Raw genomic sequence first — 19026 nt, forward strand, 5'->3', positions numbered from 1 at the left:
GACCGTATCTTAGCAACATGATGTGTGGGTAATTAGACTGAATAGGTGAAGAACAACTTCGAGACATTCGTATTTGTAAGATTACAAACAAGTCTTATTAAAAATCAAGAGCATAGTAGCATAGGTAATTTTTCTGCGGCACTAGAGAGACTAAATTAGCCTGGCTAACCGACACGCGCAGAAAGTCTAGCGGTTTTAATCTGTAACATCGTGATTCTGGTTGAGATCAGATTCTCCAGCTTTCCTCCTACAAGTCACAACGAGCAATGTCAACAACAAACGAGACGTCTGATAAGACAAATGCAGAAACTGAAGGCGCGAGGGAGAAGAAAAGCGCAGTAGATAATCATATGAAGAAAGAATTAGATGATGAAGATGAAGGAGTGCGAGGAGCTGACCTGTCCAGTCTTAGAGAGGATGTTGAGGAGTCACAAGTTTACACAGCCACATCATTGACTGTCATTCCCAAGGAGCCCAGAACCAAAACTCACCCTCTGGTAATGGTTTGATAAAAGTACCCTTTTATTTTCTTGAATTACTTAGTCCAGATATTAATATCTAAAACTAAAAATATTTTATATTTCACAATGACAAGAAGTCATATACTGTATTATGCATGAGAGTTTTATATATTACATTAAGTTTCTTTATGAACTAACAATACTAAACACAAGAAACAGTAATGATCTTGCAAAGTAAAAATGACATTATTGTCAAAGTCTTGACACAATACCTTAGTTTCTTTATTCACACCTGTATCTAAAACTTTGATCTTTGCAATTGCAGGTCCTTGACTGGGCTTATGGGATCAACCAAACCCTACCTGTTTTCAGCCTGCAGGATGAAGATAAGCTTGTCATCTTGTATATTTGTGCTCATGTTGCTGTTATGTATGATCACACTTCTAATGCTCAGCATCTGTTACAAGTAGGAGGCTCATATGGCTACAAACTAAGAAAGTAAAATGTAATCTAAAGCCTAAAATTTGATTTTAAACTTGTTGTTTTTGTGCTGTTTGGTGTCTACAGGGCCACTGCAGTCCAATCACCTGTTTGTGTGCTAGTGAAGACAGGCGTTGGCTTGTGACAGCTGACATGGGCCGGGAGAGTCTTGTTATCATATGGGATGCTTATACAGGGTAACTCTGACCCGAATATTTTATATGTATGAATATATGTATGTGTTTATGATTATACAATCCATTTATATTGTTTTTGTAAATCTGCCTTATCTCAAATATGATTTTCAAAAAACCTGTTAAAGTCGTGATGAAACAAAAGCAGCAACAGATCTTTTCCTCCTTGTGACGTATATCGAAGTGAAACAGATTATTGAAAAAGAAATAAAGGTAAAGCAGGACTTGTTTCTATCCGTTGGTTGTCGTTTAAGTGGACTAAATGACTGGTGATGTATGCTGAATTTGTTTTTTCAACAGACCTTTTTACTAAGAATTGATTAAGAAAAAACCTATACATGGATGAATCATTCAGAATAAGATCTATAACATGCATTTACAAAATCATTTTCATTTCATGCCGATCCATAACATGTGTTGTAGGATTCCTGTGCGGACATTGTTTGACTGTCATCCAGAGGGTGGAGTTTCTGCCTTGGCACTATCAAAGGATTCAAAATATCTGGCGACTGTTGGAGCTGGAACAGTACAGGTGTAAAACATAATGTTTTATATTATGTATCCTACATTTATGTAACCTCACTGTAGATATATTATGTCATCTTAGATGCACCCTCCAGGAGCCATGTATTTCCGGCATACATAACTCATACTAAACTTGCCAAAAGAGGCGTTGATCCTTTAGGGAGAGATGAAAATCAAACCTTTATTAACTGAAATGTTAATAAATAAAGATGATGACTATAAAAAAGGTCATGAAATCACAGAATATTTTCACTGGTTAAATACACTCACTTATGTACTTTTTCTTTCTATGCATCAGCGAGTGTGTATTTGGGACTGGACAGATGAAAGCGACAGTCCAAATTGTCAAGTGGACCTTAGCCCAAAATATGGCTGCCAGGTATGTTGCAAAACTGTGTTTTGATGTGGTTATTATGCTGAGGCAACACAAAAGCAGCAATGTCTTTTTAAAAAAAAATTTTATTCTTTCTTGATGAATACTAGTTATTAGTCAACTTTAAATGCATCTAACATCATTTAAACATTCTCCATGTTTTCCCAGAATCAAATACTTTTCAATCCCTCTGACAGCACACAGTTGGTTAGCAACAGTAGCACTCAGGTTCTCTTCTACAACTGGGTAGGAATTATTTATTTGTGTTACTGATTTACTATTTCAGTTGTCCTTGTATCTAACAATGAATTCTGTTGCTCAGGAAAGAGGACATCTGGAATACTCGGCTCCTGAAATTACTGACAAGGTTGGCAGAACAACCTTTCATCAGGTTGAATTTGTGTGTGCTGTTGTGAAGGTTTTTTCTCTGCTTTTGGCATTGACCTTTTGCAAATCTGTCCCCATTCAGACATTCAACATGGTGCTAGGTTCCCTGAGACAGTCCATCTTCCACTACGACAGTGTGCAGGCTCTTACAGCCACCTCAGCTGGAAATATAGTTCTCTGGGACAAGCTGACTGAGTCTGTCTCTTGTCAGCCCATAGTTTGGAAAGCCATAAAACTTGTGCCTCTCCAGAAGAAAGCGATCACTGTATTGACTCTGATTGACAGGTATATATGACACACATATATAGTATATGGCAAATTTGTGCATTAGGATTTTTCAAATAAATTCTAATAAGGTGATCATGATTTGATAAACATCGGCCTCCCTGCCACTGCAAGGTTGCGCCTGTTACATTTACACTTGTTGAATGTTACACTTTGCTATGTATTTGTTGTTTTTTTCTGTCTGACATTATTTTACGCAATTATATCTGTATACGTGTCTACATTTGTTCTCTGTCAAGTTTCATAGTAACAGGCGACGTGAATGGCCACATCAAATTCTATGATGGAAATCTCAAGCTCATCAACTTGTACAATGAGTTTAGCTTGGATCCCATTAGATCCATCTCCTTTTCCAAAGAAAAGCCCTCCACTAGCAGCATGGGATATCCAAAAGACTGCACACTTGATGCCAAACCATTTGTCATGAGGTGAGAAATTCAGAAAGATCTAATATTTATTATGATCAATGCAAGTCAGGATTAATTAGGATTTATTTAATTCAAAGATGTCTTGAAGAAAGTTTCCATAATTAATTGTTGTGACAAATACCTCAGCAATAAGCGTGAGATACATTTCAAGTCATCAGTTAAAAGCTAAAACTGCTAACAAGAGTGCAGTGTGTAGATTGGATGCACGTATCTGTATAACGGAGTACATAAAGACAGGAAATTTAGTCAGTGTGATAGTTGACCCAAAAGTGAAAATTCTGTCATCATTTACTCACCCTCATGTCGTTCTAAACCTGTATGACTTTATTTCTTCTCCTGAACATTAAAGAAGATATTTTGAAAAATGCTGCTGACTAAACAGTTTTGGCGACGGCTGACTTCCATTTATATGGACAAAAAATTCTGAGACATTTCTCAAAATATCTTCTTTTGTGTTCTACAGAAGAAAGAAGTCATAGAGTTTTGGAACAAAATGAGGGTGAGTAAATGATGGCAGGATTTTTATTTTTGGGTCAGCTATCCCTTTAAAGTATGGTATTAACCCTGCTATCCCTTTGCATCTGTTTATACCATCATTGGAGTCAGAACTATAGAGGCAACATTATTATATTCTAACTCTGCAATGCAATTAAATGTTTCTCTCCTTCTTTCCAATTACAGAAATGTTGTTCTCTCTACTACTTGTGCAACTGTAGTACATGTAAATGCACAGAGAAATGTTCTACAGACCCTTCTGAAGGAACATGCAGAACCTCTGGAAGCAGTTGCCTGCCATCCCAAACAACCGCTAGTAGCTATGGGCAGCCACAGCGGCACAATCAAGGTTTGGGATTATGAGTGTAAAGAGGTGGTCTGCAGCAGGGTCTTCCGGCCCCACAAACAGATCCAGTGTATTACCTACGATCCACAAGGTGAACTACAAAACAAGATCTCACTCATGTTATTATAATACAGTTCATAGATAATATATTTTAGCTCAGCTTTATTGATCCATTGTCTGATTCAAGAGTTTAAGACTGTTCAGACCATAGACTGTAAAAAAATAGACATTCAGACATGAAGTGACTTAAATTGCATTCATACCACCTATTAAAAACTACTGTTTTTGTATGAAGGATGTCACAAAGTGCGATTATAGATAATCTTTCTGTGAATTTCCGTTCTAGGTTTTTACTTGGCAGTGGGCTTTGCAAGTGGGGCTTTGCAGATTGTTGATGCCTGTACACTTCAAAGTGATGGTAAAGAGTGTTTACAGTACAGTCAGGACAGCATTACCCATCTCACCTTCTCTCAGGACTCATGCTATCTGGCTGCTGCGGTTAGTAGCATTTTTGTTTTAGTTCTGTTTGTAAAGCACATTTCAGCAAAGATTGTTTTGTGAACCTGTCACAATGTGAAATAATGTGAAATGAAAAACTAAAATATAACTGTTTCTGGCACAGACATGTTACTAAGTGGACCTCAGGGAAAAATAAATATTTTTTAAAAATCGCTGACAAATAACCTCTTTAAATTGTGTACTTTTTACCGTGTAAAATTTGACTGTAACAGTAAATTTTATGAGGGCACTTTTTTTGAAGATCCATATTTGCATTTGTATTTCTCTTATGTCAGGACACTGGGAAAAGCGTGACGTTGCTCCGTCTGTGTAAAGAGGGGACCCAGGAGATTTGGAAGTACCAGGGCAGGCACCACTCACATTATAAACCCATTCAGGATCTGCTGTTTGGAGTGGATTTAGACAGCAATCAGCCCCGCCTGCTCTCTCTTGGCATGGATCGCAGGCTGGTGAGTCCCTGTTTTCCTGTATGATCTGCTCCCTATGTGTTTAACTTGTTGAACTGTGTTAAACATCTATGCTGTCTGTTCTGAACAGGTGGAGTATGATCTGCAGAACAGTGGTGAAAATGAGTTGTTGATTTTGAGTTCAGATCGGATCGAACAGAGTGCTGTGCCCACCTCCATGGTGTGGTATCCTCCTTTGACGCCCGAAAACTTCCTCCTTACGGCCTCCAACCTGTATAAGATGAAGCTCTTCAATGCTACCTCCAAAATGTGCAGGTTTGCAGTTTTCTTATTGGCAGAACAAATAGAACTGTCACTGAAACAACAAACAACAATCTGGTTGATTAGTTTTTTGCAGAATTTCAAATAAAGCAAAAGCCAAACCATTCTGTCTAAATGTGATTTGTAGATAAACTAAAATGGAAAAAATAATTGGAAACCTAACTTAAATTGGATAATAAAATGAGATTTCAAGGATATTTTAGTAATATTGCATTCTTATGATCCAAAAAGGAAATAAGTTAATAATTGTGTTAAGATAAACATCTCTGTTATGACTATGGACAAAGAAAAAGAAGTTTTATCTGAAGTACATTTGTCATCATCCGTAAGTGACGGGAAATGACTTAGTGATGACTTCATGTTAAGTGAGGTAATACAAATAAAGGTAATTGGATTTACAGGTCTCCTGAATTCCAATAATTAAATAGGCTGTCAACCAAATGGACCAAATGGAAGAAAAATAATCTGGTTTTATTGCTTCTATTTTTGAAGTAATACACACTGAAATAATATATTATAATTTTATGCATAGCTAGGGTAAACACAATATAAGAGGTAATAAAAAAATAAAATGGTCCTCTTCGACATTCTAACTCTTAACTATTAGATATTATTATGTAAGTAGTGTGTAAAGGTCTGGGGACAAGCCAACACGAAGAATACCAGAATTCATTCTAACTGGTCTTTAATCCAACAGCAGAAATACGTAGGAGAATCTCAGGAGAAATAAACTCTTTAACAAATCACCAACAAAAAACTGAACAAAACAGGGAGCACTTATACACAGAGATAACCAAGGAACTAATTAGATGACAGGTGAATGTAATTATTAACTCATGAGAAACCAAGGAAACTAACAAGGGTAAGGAGAACAAACCAAAACACAAAGAAACTAAATATAACTCTGAAAGAGTGCTAGCTAATTTATCTGTATTTGCTTTGCCTACGCAAATACTTTCAAACAAAGCCATAGCAGTTTTTCGTTCCTAAATGAATCTGCATTTTGAACAAATTAGTTGTCTGAAAAAATTATTTGTGTGTGTGAATAAATCACTGAGAGTGAATTATTGAATGATTCGCTCATTAGCGACTCGCTACCTACTGACGAATTTTAAACCAACAGTGAAAAATCTCAGTGCTGTACTGAACTGTTGCCGCACTCTTGTAACACTGCTCGACCAATCAAATTTGAGGTCTGGAACTAACTGTTACACAGTACAATTATTTTATGCTGATATGAACAGTGCTGAATTTAAAATTTAATATTTTTTCACTCTACTATATTGTTAAGCAGTTTTCACAGTTGCTCTGCAGATCTGAGTTCCTTTTTTTAATCTTTAAAAAAAAAACTGATCTGATCCAAAATCAGACAAGATAAAAAAACTAATTTAAGTTTTTTGGGGTTTTTTTTTTGTATATCTGTTGGTGATGGTGTGCTTTGTCTGCACAGAAAAACACTCTTTGGGCCCTCTTATGGTTCTCCAGTGAAAAAGATGGCCATCCTACCTGCATCTAAGGATGGCGACTCTAATTCTCGTTACATGGCATATATAACACAAGATAAGGTATAAAGTGTTTCAGGCCTCATAAACAAACCATGCTTTTGATAATAACTACACAAATACTACTGTATGATCTCTACTCTTTAATGTCTTACTAAGATCTCTTAGCTGGTATCAGCATGAACCTTTATGCCAGTTTTATTTCCTTTACTATGATTTAATGATTTAAGTCTCCTTTTAATTCCTGTTTTCTTTCCTTGATGTAGGTTGGCATTCAGATTCTGCCTCTGGATGGAAACCCTCACAAGTCCTTTGCAATGATCTGTCACTCAACAGGCGTCTCAACTCTGGCTTGCTCTTATGATGGTAGATATGTGTTCACTGCTGGAGGACAAGACTGCACTGTCTTTTCATGGGAGCTCAATTTGTCGTAAGTTTGAAGAACATTTATCCCATGTAAAAGTAAACTTTTTTGCAGTTGACTTATCTAGTAGGTCATAATATATCACATAGTTGTTCAATTAAAGGAATAGTTCTCCCAAAAATGAAAATTATCCCATAATTTACTCACCCTCAAGCTATCCTAGGAGTATATGACTTTCTTCTGAGTTATATTAAATAATATCCTGGCTTCCCAGCTTTGTAATGGCATTGAATAGTGCCCGGGTTTTTGTCCGTTGCCGGAAGCCAGTGATTATAGTTTATAAAGTTTTAAATAGGGATATTTTTCTTACAAAAACACATTGCATTGCTTCAGAAGGCATTTATTAACCCCCTGGAGAAGTATGGATTACTTTTATGATGTGCTTTTTGGAGCTTCAAAACCACAGGCACTATTCAATGCCATTACAAAGTTGGGAAGAACCAGGATATTTTTTAATATAACTCTGATTGTGTTCAGCTGAAAGGAGAAAATCATATATACCTAGGATGACTTGAGGGTGAGTAAATTATGGGAAAATGTTTAGGTAAACTATTCCATTAATATGATGTCATAAAATATATGTGTATAATAATAATTGTACATGAATTTTACAAGCTGTTTAGGAATGTAGATACTTACTAGAAATTTCAACTATATACAGCTTATTGTGTCTGTCACCTCACGAAATGTGGTCACATAATTAGCGTTTGCTTTTCACTCATTTGCAAAAATGCAGATCATTGGAGGCATCAGCTGGTCTTGGAGGGAAAGACATTCTGCCCTTCTACGATCTTCTGGAGGGAGGGAGAGATGGACAGCTCTTCAGGGTTTGAGATATTTTAATGCTTTGTTTTTTTCATTGTCCTGTATTTAGGTCAAGAATTTCTATCAGTGGCATTTATCTTTTCATCCTAAAAATTAAAAAATCCTGTCATTTTTACAGAATAAAATCCAATAAAATGTAAACATATTTACAGAACAACATGTAAAACCCTAATATACTTGCAACAAAGACTAAGAAATACAATTACTAAGTGAAATTACAATTAAGTGTTAGTTCACCCAAAAATGAAAAATCTGTCATTAATTACTCACCCTCATGTCGTTCCACACCTGTAAGAACTTTGTTCATCTTAGGAACACAAATTAAGATATTTTTGATAAAATCCGATGGCTCAGTGAGGCCTGCATTGCCAGCTTTGGCAGTTTGATACATGCTCTGAACCACTGATTCAAAACAAAAAGATTTGTAAAGCTTCAAAGCTTCATGAAGCAGTGTTTTGAAATCGCCCATCACTAGATATTGTTGAATAAAATCCAGCGTTAGCATCAGTTCTGGCAGGTCACGTCAGTCAAGCTCGCATCAGCTGACTCCCAGGTGGCTCACGTCTACCTATAGGAATACGACGCCTATCACAGCATCCATATACAGTATAAGCTCTTCAGTGTTATCAGCAGCTATTGCATTCTCAGGAGCTAATTACCCTCCTCCATCCCCAGCTCCTCCTCTCTTTAGTCAGGATTGGCCTTATGATTCCCCTGAATCAAACTAATTCTTGAAATATGTGTTCATGTTAAATTATTGACATTAATTATATCTGCATATATTGGTTCTTTTCTGTTTACCCCAGGGGGGTTATTGCTACTCTTGCCCAGAACAGAACCATACCGCCAATACAAACTCTATGCAATTATCAATCATATTTGACGACAGTGGTCCTGACAGAAGTCGTTATTTTGTTTTTTTGCTGCACAAAAGGTATTCTCGTCGCTTCATAACATTAAGGTATAACCACTGTAGTCACATGAACTGTTTTAAATATGTCTTTTAGTAGCTTTCTGGGCATCTGAAAGTGTTAATTATCTTGCTGGCAATGCAGGCTTCACTGAGCCATTGGATTTCATAAAAAATATCTTAATTTATGTTCTGAAGATGAACGAAGGTCTTACGGGTGTGGAACAGGGGGTGAGGGTGAGGGTGAGTAATTAATGACAGAATTTTCATTTTTGGGTGAACTAATCTTTTAAACAAAATGCCATCAAATGTGAAGTGTCACAGTGAATTCTGGGAACATCAGTTTACGATGTTTTACTGTAAATTATAATATAACTTGTTCTATTTAACTTCCAAAAATTTAGCATTTAACAATATTTTACATGAAATGTAAGGTTAAATAATTTTTTTCTCACATTTAGTAGGGGAAATTACTGTTAGCCAATTAACATAGTAACATTTTTTACTATAGCATTTTTACAGTTAAAATTACAACTTAATCAAAAAATTACGAGTTTTCATAATTCTTGTTACCAGGCCTACCAACAGCAACTCTTAATGGTTTGTCTTTTAGGAAATGGAGGAATATTTTTACTATTGTCAACTACAGAATCAGGACCTCAACACCATGGAAACACGGCTTGTGTCCACGCACATCCCTCTAGCTGATGTGCCCTTCTTAATGAGAGCGCTTGGCTTCTATCCAACAGAGCAAGAGGTGCAAACATCGTTGCAATCACCAATCCACTCTACCATACAAAACTGTCATCATTTGTTGGACTAGCACTCAATCTTTTGTCAATACATGGTTGTGTTTTGTTTTGTCTAAGCTGGAAGACATGCAAAATGAGGTGAAGTTCAGCCGCTATGCTGAGACCAGAAATTATGTGACGGACATCGACTTGGAGGAGTTCATTAAGCTGTATATCAACCACAGACCTGCCTCTGGCATTTCCGGACAGGAGCTGTGCAATGCCTTCCAGGTGCTTGGAAAGGCAGACGAGGAGGGCAGGTATACTATTGACAGAGACGAACTGCTGGAGTTACTGCAGGCTAGAGGTAAATGTGTTTTCATGAGTTTTAACAGTACTTTATTTTTGGTAACTTGACGAGATACCAGAGAAAGAATTAATAAAATTAACCAAGAAAGATTTTGGCTAACACATGGTTAGGGAGAAGCTGTGGTTTCGGTGAAAAAATATTTTCTATAGGTTAAAGTGAAACTCACAAATGTCTCCCAGGACCAGCATGACAATATTTTCTGTTTGTTTATCTCATGGCACTCAACACAAGCTGTCAAATGTATATGTAATTGTTAATGCTGTAATATCCTCAGTAAAAACAAACACCTGATAAACAAACATTCCCAAAATTGTTCTGTGCTGTTTCTGCTGACGCATTTACAAAAACAGAGCTAATTCAGGAGCTTTTGATGAAGACATATTGACAGTTTTGTTACGCTGCATAATTTTGAACAAGTGATTAAAAATTAGTAATTACTTTAATGTAACTTTAATGTTCATTTCAGGTGAACATATGACAGAGGATGACTTGGCTGAATGCTTTACAACTCTGTTAGGTATTAGTGCAGAGGGAAGCAGTTGTACAGGTATGTAGAAGTCCTGTGAGTCACCATACTGATGCCCAAATTTCAGTGGACACATTTCCGGGTCCAAACACTCTATCAGATCCCAAAGGCAAACAATGAACAGTGCCAATATATATTCACAATGTGCTGTAATGCTACTGAAAAAACAAGATCCTAACCTTTATCTCTATGCTCAAATATCATTTGGCTAGACAGTGATTTATCTTTTCTGAATTGTTAAAATATCAGTGTCCAGAGCACCAGGAGCCCAGAGTACACCTTGGCTTCTTAAAAGGATAGTTCACCCAAAAATGAAAATTATCCCATGATTTACTCACCATCAAGCCACCCTAGGTGTATTTGACTATCTTCTTTCAGACGAACACAATCGGAGATATATTTAAAAATATCCTTAGTCCTCCAATGTTTATAATGGTTGTGGATGGGGGGCCACTGCTGAAGTCCAAAATAATGCATCCATCCATGAAAAAAAAAGTAATCCAAACGACTCCAGTGGGTTAAATAAAGGCCTTCTGAAGCGAAGCGATACGTTTTTATAAGAAAAATATCCATATTTAAAACTTTATATATATATTCAAAGAACTAGCTTCCAGCAGACAACCGTACGCATAATGCACAGAAATAGATAGATTTGCAGCAGAAGAGTATCCTTTGACCTGACGCACAACGTAATTATGAATGCGGAGGCGCAGAGGATTATAAGTCTAAAACGATAATTTTTAAAGAGAGAAAAAAAAGAGGAGCTTAAATTTGTTGTACAGCCCTACTCACAACCATTATAAACCTGGGATGACTAAAGATATTTTTATATATGGGCAATTCCAGCGTTATGGACGTGACATTTGGAGTCAAAACTTGAAATATAAATGCTCAAAGAATGCATTTAATAGCAACATATTGAACCGTCTATTTATATATTCATAATCCCTTACTAAAGGAGTCCAGACATTAGAAAAATGTCAGTCTACTCAACTGTTTTATTTTTTAGATGAGGGAAATATACAGCGTTACGGACGTGACAAAAAAAGTCACTAAGTTTTGGGTGACAACATATTTTTTAAGAATTCTGTGAATTACATTGCGCAAACCAAAAGTAATACTGCCCACCGAATAAAGAAGGGTTGGCTCTCCACAGAGCATAAAATAATAATTTTATTTCATTTTTCGTGTTCGCATTAATGAGGAAAAAACAACGTTACGGATGTGACAGTTTTCCGTTACGGATGTGACCGGTCTGAAAGCGGCACAGAAGACTGGTTTAAAACTGCTTTAAAACTTTCACAGAGACCTCAAGCAAGCATGTACACCACCAAATATTGAAATCTGGGATACCAGTATGGTAAGACTCCACAATTGATCAACTTTTTACTAAACTTTATACAAATGTAACGTTATACTCTGTAGTGCAAAAGGTTATAGATTAGACCTATTTCTCATGTTGACAAGCATGTGCGTTGTTCAAGAATCAATTTAGAGACCATGATTTTCCTTCTTACAGAACTGCATGCTAAAATACATTGACAAATATTAATGTTTATCATAAAGCAGTTTAAAATCGCATGTTTTCCCCACAGTCAGGTGAACCGATTGACACTATTGCCAATCGCAATCATGTCAGTTTTATGTTTTGTGTATGAATGACCACACGGTTTTTTTCGTCTAGTTTTCAGAGTTTAAAGCGGAGTCTTGAGTCAAAATGATCAAACTTTATTTCAAGTCAAAATTATTGCAATCGTATTATTTTCATTTTGTTTGATCGCGCGGATTGTGATCATTATAGGCTAGGCTATTCATTTTTAACCAACAGGTAACGCGACATCCCAATTCCCGAGGGAAGTGTCCTATGAGACACAATGCTCTTCTATAAGTTGTACTGTATCATATAGGCCTACCTTTTGATGTTCATATTTCGTTCTCTGGCAAGAGGAAGAGAAGATCGATTCATGTGCGCCTGATCCGCCGCTTACAGGCGCTGCAGAAGCTAATCTGTCACACGCCGTAGGCTATTAAAGAGCGACATCTATTGTTTAATTTTTGAAAAAAAAAATAATAAAATCGACTGAATTTGAAAGTTAAACCTTTTTCATATTAAAACTAACAAAGCACAAAGAGTATTGCGATTATTGGGTATGTTCTGATATGGTAAGCCTGAAACAGATGATAGCAATATAAAGAAGCAAACTCATAGGATTTAATATGAAGCGTCCGTAACGGTCACGTCCGTAACGCTTATTATGGTTGTTCACAGCAACGTAGTGAAATGAATTGTTGATCCTAATAAGCATAAACATAATTTAGCTTTGCATATAAAGTTTCAAGTTATTTGCATTTATAATTGTTATATGACATAAACTTAATCATTAAAACGTTACGGACGTGACAGAGCACTGAAGCGTCCTGACCTCTTTATTCTAGCCCTTATAAATTCATCAGGCAGTGCTGTTATGACTAAATGAGTGTATTTATTTCTCAGGCATGTATCCATCTTTCTACACAATGCTTACTGCTAAAATTAAAGTTTAAAAAATGGGGTCTTTGATCCCTTTTTTGAAAGCATGAAATATGGTTGGTTGAAAATTTAATTTAAGCATTGTTACTTACCACATATATTGTGGATAAACAAGGCAATTTTCTTAAAATTTCTGTTAGAGCACATTAATACAGTATATTACAGACCTAAATGGACAATTTAAAAAGGGTTTTGTTCTTTTGGTTAAAACTTTTTTTTTTCATAGTAAAGATGACCTTTGCGTGGAATTGCCCATATATCTCTGACTGTGTTTGTCTGAAAGAAGATAGTCATATACACATAGGATGGCTTGAGCGTGAGTAAGTCATGGGATAATTTTCATTTTTGGGTGAACTATTCATTTTAATAACTGCCTATTTTGGGGCATAATTAGAAATGAGCGGATTCAGGGTGTGTGGCCCTTTAATTCTGGTGCTCCACGCCCCAAGAGCTTGTGCTTGCCTTAAACAATATTAAAAAAAAAAAAGTTCAAACAGCTTATATAACCCTCAAAATGGGTCTTTACAAAGTGTTCATCATGCAGCATGTCTAATCACGCAAGTACAGTGTTTATTTTGATGTTTACATTGATTCTGAATGAGTTTGAGGCTATGCTCCGTGGCTAACGGCTAATGCTACACTGTTGGAGAGATTTATAAAGTTGTGTTTATAAATTACTCAGACTGCAAGAGTTTAAAAATGAAAATAGCAACGGCTCTCGTCTCTGTGAATACAGTAAGAAACTATGGTAACTTTAACCACATTTAACAGTACATAAGCAACATGATAACGAAACATTTAGAAAGACAATTTACAAATATCACTAAAAATATCATGTTATCATGAATCATGTCAGTTATTATTGCTCCATCTGCCATTTTTCGCTGTTGTCCTTGCTTGCTTACCTAGTCTGTTGATTCAGCTGTGCACAGATCCAGACGTTAATACTGGCTGCCCATGTCTAATGCCTTGAACATGGGCTGGCATATGCAAATATTGGGGTCATACATATTAATAATCCCGACTGTTACGTAACAGTCGGTGTCATGTTGAGATCCGAGTGTTTTCCGGAAGTCTTTTAAACAAATGAGATTTATATAAGGAGGAGGAAACAATGGAGTTTGAAACTCACTGTATGTCTTTTCCATGTACTGAACTCTTGTTATTTAACTATGCCGAGGTAAATTAAATTTTTGATTCTACGGCACCTTTAAGAGTACTGTAAATAAATAGTGCTCAAATAGCAGTTGAGTATTGGTATTCTATTGGTTGAGGCTTGGACCCAGAAACAGTTTGATAACTTCTCAAGGTGAATGACTATTTGACTAAAATAGTAGTGAAAGTGTACCAATGTTTTAATCTCAACTATTGTGTGTGTCCCTTTCAGAGTCTCTGTTGGAAAGTGTGCTACCCCCTAAAATTACCATGGGGACATTTGCCACAGATGTCTTGGGGTTTTCTGCAGCCACCCAGGAATTTGATCAAGAACACAGCCATGATCTATAATACGTGTCCAGAACCATTCTGAAACGCATAATCTATCCAATTAAAGCATTGTTTGATTTGTAGCTCGTCAAGTCGAACAGTCCTTTTGTGATTACCTAAGCTATTGTCTCGGTGTATTTTCATTTGAGTTTAATACTTTTCTGAAACGCAGAGAGAGCGAGAGATATAAAATCATACGGAAATAAACGTTGTTTGACAATATACTGTCGATTCAGCCTCCATTTTTTTCCAGAAACATGTGCAAAACGTGCGTGGATGTCGTAGCTATTGTTTCGATGTGTTCGACTTGTTTGACAATCTGTTAAAATATCGTTTTCTTTTCTCTGTTCGCTAACAAAGGATCGAAACGCGTACCCGCATTGACCGTGTCTCTCATGCTTCGAGGGCATTTGGCTTTAGCGCAGGCGCACAAACCCCGCCTCTCTCCTGTGCTGTGTGCATTCGCATTGTGTCTAAACAGGCAGCGAGCAAAAAGATATTTTACCAACAGCAGTAATGTCGGGCAGGTCGGTTCGAGCGGAGACGCGGAGCAGGGCGAAAGATGACATCAAGCGGGTTATGGCTGCAATTGAAAAAGTGCGGAAATGGTAAGAGAGAGCGTCTACCCGTTAACGAACAGTACAGACAGCCTGTGGGGGAGGAGAGACAACGAGAAACAATGAAATGAAAGGAAAGAGAGCGTTTATTCCACTCCAATTTAAGTCAGATGTCCCGTTTCTGCGTTTCTTCGCGCGGCTGGTGTTTTTGTCGGCTTTTGAAAAATTAGTTAGGAAAAATGTACATCGCATTTTTCTTCCATTAAATTTTTATGTGGGTTGAACCTAGAAGCCATTTCGTTGCAGTCACATGAAGGCTTTGCTGTTTGAGCCTGTAATGCCGGCTGAATAGTAACCGAACGGGCTGACATGATGAACTAGAGTCAAACGCCCGTACCAAACAAAAAGTGCCGCTGAACGGGCGTTTGACTCGTTCATCTCATCTGTGAGTGAGTGACTCGCGCTTCTGAGCGACGGAGCGTGAGAAGAGTTTTATCCACGCGCTGGGGTTTAAACTCAGCGCGGAGCTTCAGCTTCGACTGCACTTTCACACTTATCAAGAACTGCTGAAGACTGTGCTTAAACTTCAGTTCAACTTAAAATAATTTTTTTCTAGATAAATGGTTATGAGATTAACAATGACCACAACAACAATATCTTTCTAAACTTAAAACAATTATCCAGAGTTAAATAAGAAAAAAATGGTTTTGGCATAACATAAGTGTGATTGAAATTTTCCTAATCTGTGAGCTAGTAAAAAGTGATTTTTAAATAGTATGACTTAAATTGAATTAGTTTAATTATTGTTCTACACAATCAAAAATTGTACACTTGCAAAAATAGTTTATTATTATAGATGCATTGCTAATATGTTATCAGTAGCATTGCATATTCTGGAAATACTTTTCACACAAACAATATCTTTGCAGAGATTTCTTATGCCTATAGCTACTAAATGTAAATGTTTAAATAATTTATCCTCTGTTAAAATCATTTGCTTGCGGCCTTCTTTTGTCTTTGATATCTAACAAAAACATGCATCTCCAGGGAGAAGAAATGGGTGACTGTTGGTGACACGTCACTGCGAATCTACAAGTGGGTACCAGTGACAGAGCCCAAGTCAGATGATGTAAGTGACAATTAATCACCATAATGCTCTATTGCAGTTCTAGTCAATACCAATAACCTACTTAATTATTATCGTATTTTGGCTGAACTAACTGATAAATCTTTTTCAGTCTCACTTTCCAAAAGATATTGTTTTTCCAATTCTTTTATATGAATAATTAATTGTATTTTAAAATTAGAAAAGGTAAATTCAAAGTGGGATTTAGGTCACTAGTACCAAAAATTTGTTTGTTTTTTTGTTGCTGGTGGCCCAGACACATTTTAGTTGTAGCATCACACACAAAGCCAACATTTATCTTGAAATATATCTTTTAGATGTTTCACAATTCTTCACGTGGCCTAAAAAATTCATATTTATGTCACACAGAAGAACAAAAACAAGAAGAAAGGCAAAGATGACAAGTATGGCTCTGAGGTCACGACCCCTGAGAACAGCTCCTCTCCTGGAATGATGGATATGCATGGTAATGCTGCAGACCTGACAGTTATCACTCTTCTAATCGCATCTCAAAATAATGCTGATACAGCCTTTTCAGGCTCTGTTACTTGGCAGTTATTATACATTTTAGCCGTTTTTTACACCAAATTGTGATCTGTGTGATTTCTAAACAGTTGGTCTTCCAAGTATGCTTGAAAAGTTAATTATGCCAGAAATTACCTGTAATTTCACAACAGTTATCCATTTTAAAACATTTTTTATTATTAATGGCTGTTTGCCTTCCTTCAAACTGAAATGATTTCATATGCTATTCTGTCATTTAACCACTAATTAACATGTCATATACTAAGTTTTTTCCTAACATTTATCAAATTCTTTATCACAGTTTTTTAATTGTGTTTCTGTTCTTTCACCTACAGATGATAACAGTAACCAGAGCTCCATTGCAGACTCCTCCCCATTGAAGCAGGAGACCAGCAACAACACTAGCCCTGCACCTGAACCCATGGCAGCTTCTCAGAGTGACAGCAATGACTTGAAAAGTGACCAATATCCTTCCAAACAGCCTTCTGGTCAGGATCATAAGAGTGGTTAGTCACTGCAATGAATCCCCTACAAACTCTTTTCTATCCTTTGATGTTTATTTTAATAGCACTTTTTTTTATTTTCAGAACAAAACCACTGCTCGTCAGAGTCTAGGACAGCCAAAAGAGACAGCAAGTCACATGGGGATTCAGAGCACTTTTTAGACTCTTCCAAATCATCCCAGGTACATGTTAACAGTGTCACTTGCATTAAGGTCAAAAAGTAATAATTTCTTAATAATTTAAGAGAATTTAAGTAGAAATGGCAACATTTTTTTCCGTCAGAGATGAGCTGTGTTTTTCTTATGACTGATTCAGTGGTTTTCTTTTGAAGGAATCGGAAGATGGTGCTCCCCCAAGCAAAAAAGGGAAAATCGATTCATCCTCTGAAGAAAGTTAACTATCTTCTGCCATGCATTTGCTATCTCAATCTCTTATCCCGAAACACATCACAACATAAAGGAGGTTTTTTCTTCTGTTCTACACTCTTCCCTACTGCCATCTATTCACTTTAAGCCAGAAACCTGTCTTTTGCAGTCATTTTTAGTGTAGAGGGCATGTCTGGATCATCTTTGTATGAGTTAAGGTAATGAATCAAGCTGTGAGATATTGTACTGATCATAAAACAGTTCATGCTGCCCTACAATCACTACGTGCTGTTTCTTTTGCCAAGATTAGTATTGTCAATTGAAACAACACTGGAACTGCCATAGTTTTTCCAAATTGGCATTGATATCAACTGCCATTTGTGATTTTAAAAATTTGTATCATCACCTTTTCTTGTTCACTCAGGAAGGTCAACACACTGTTTTTTTTTAATCACGGTGAAAGTAACTGATTTCTGCTGCTGTAGTTTAGAGAGATTTCACCATAAGTAGCTAAATATAAAATAAAATACTGCAAATGGTACTAGTCACAAGTTATACAAGTTCTCCTGTGAAGACCATAGCTTGTAGCATAGGCCCTGCTTGGTTGAGTGCATTTGTGTTACTGAGAAGAGGAATGTGTTTTTTTTGTTTTTTGTTTTTTTTCCCCTCTCGTCTTGTTTTTGACTGTCTACACACTTCTCCAAAAGTGCCCACATTTTAGTTATCATTTGATTTTTTTTTTTTTTTTTAAATATCCTGGTAAGCCGAAAATGTTCATTTTCACTAATGCTCAAGTTAAACTGTGGAGTTCAAACCAAGCTTTGAAATGCTGGTTGCCATTTCAACAGCACTACAACCTTCCAACGTACACAAGGGATACAATAATTGCATAATTTTGATATGTCAAATTACTGTTTCTTTTAGCAGCAACTGTACTGACTGCATGTGTCGTCGTCCAAGGAAAAACGTGACATTGATTAGATTGTAACACAGGCAGGTTATGGGTAGACAGCTGTGCGAATACCTCATACTCAGTCCAGCAGTGCTGGAATGTAAACACTAAGTATGACTTTCTCGAAATTACTCTGTTACGTATGCTTGAAAAATAAAATGTATATATTTATACGATTACGTTTTTGCTACCCTTATGTTTTTGCCACAGTATTTCGCCAAACTATTGCCTTCTGTAGTTCAATCTTTGAAACTTTTAGCAAAATGTATTCATTGGGACCATATTGTTTTTTTCTTTCCCAGTCTATAATAGAAATGTCTTGTACAGAAGTATGGTTGTGTCTATCCTATTTATTCCACATGTAGTTTATTGGTTTTCTAAAAAAAACAAAACAAAAAATAAAAGAAAATATTTCCTTTGAATGCTCTTGAAAGTTGATTTTGTTGCCAAATATAAAACCTGAATATGCTCTGT

The 19026-nt window shown here is 36.5% G+C and overlaps 2 protein-coding genes across 2 annotated transcripts; both read left to right on the top strand.

The window, feature by feature from the left end:
• The first annotated feature begins 266 nt into the window (after window positions 1–266).
• On the top strand, window positions 267–14563 carry cfap251 (cilia and flagella associated protein 251). The gene is made up of 20 exons (XM_067408241.1): window positions 267–497; window positions 787–927; window positions 1029–1138; window positions 1559–1667; window positions 1959–2039; window positions 2202–2279; window positions 2356–2400; window positions 2503–2705; window positions 2945–3133; window positions 3815–4065; window positions 4321–4472; window positions 4769–4942; window positions 5031–5215; window positions 6672–6786; window positions 6990–7153; window positions 7884–7974; window positions 9496–9639; window positions 9752–9980; window positions 10450–10530; window positions 14427–14563. The coding sequence occupies exons 1-20, from the start codon at window positions 267–269 to the stop codon at window positions 14543–14545; spliced, it is 2892 nt and encodes a 963-aa protein (XP_067264342.1). The 3' UTR covers window positions 14546–14563.
• Window positions 14564–14954: 391 nt separating this feature from the next.
• Window positions 14955–18903, top strand: bcl7a (BAF chromatin remodeling complex subunit BCL7A). The gene is made up of 6 exons (XM_067407145.1): window positions 14955–15132; window positions 16129–16210; window positions 16577–16673; window positions 17068–17238; window positions 17320–17417; window positions 17567–18903. Exons 1-6 carry the CDS (start codon window positions 15041–15043, stop codon window positions 17630–17632), a joined length of 606 nt encoding a protein of 201 aa, XP_067263246.1. The 5' UTR covers window positions 14955–15040; the 3' UTR covers window positions 17633–18903.
• The last annotated feature ends 123 nt before the right edge of the window (window positions 18904–19026 follow it).

Source organism: Chanodichthys erythropterus, chromosome 13 (assembly GCF_024489055.1).
Source record: "Chanodichthys erythropterus isolate Z2021 chromosome 13, ASM2448905v1, whole genome shotgun sequence".
Classification (NCBI taxonomy): Eukaryota; Metazoa; Chordata; class Actinopteri; order Cypriniformes; family Xenocyprididae; genus Chanodichthys; species Chanodichthys erythropterus.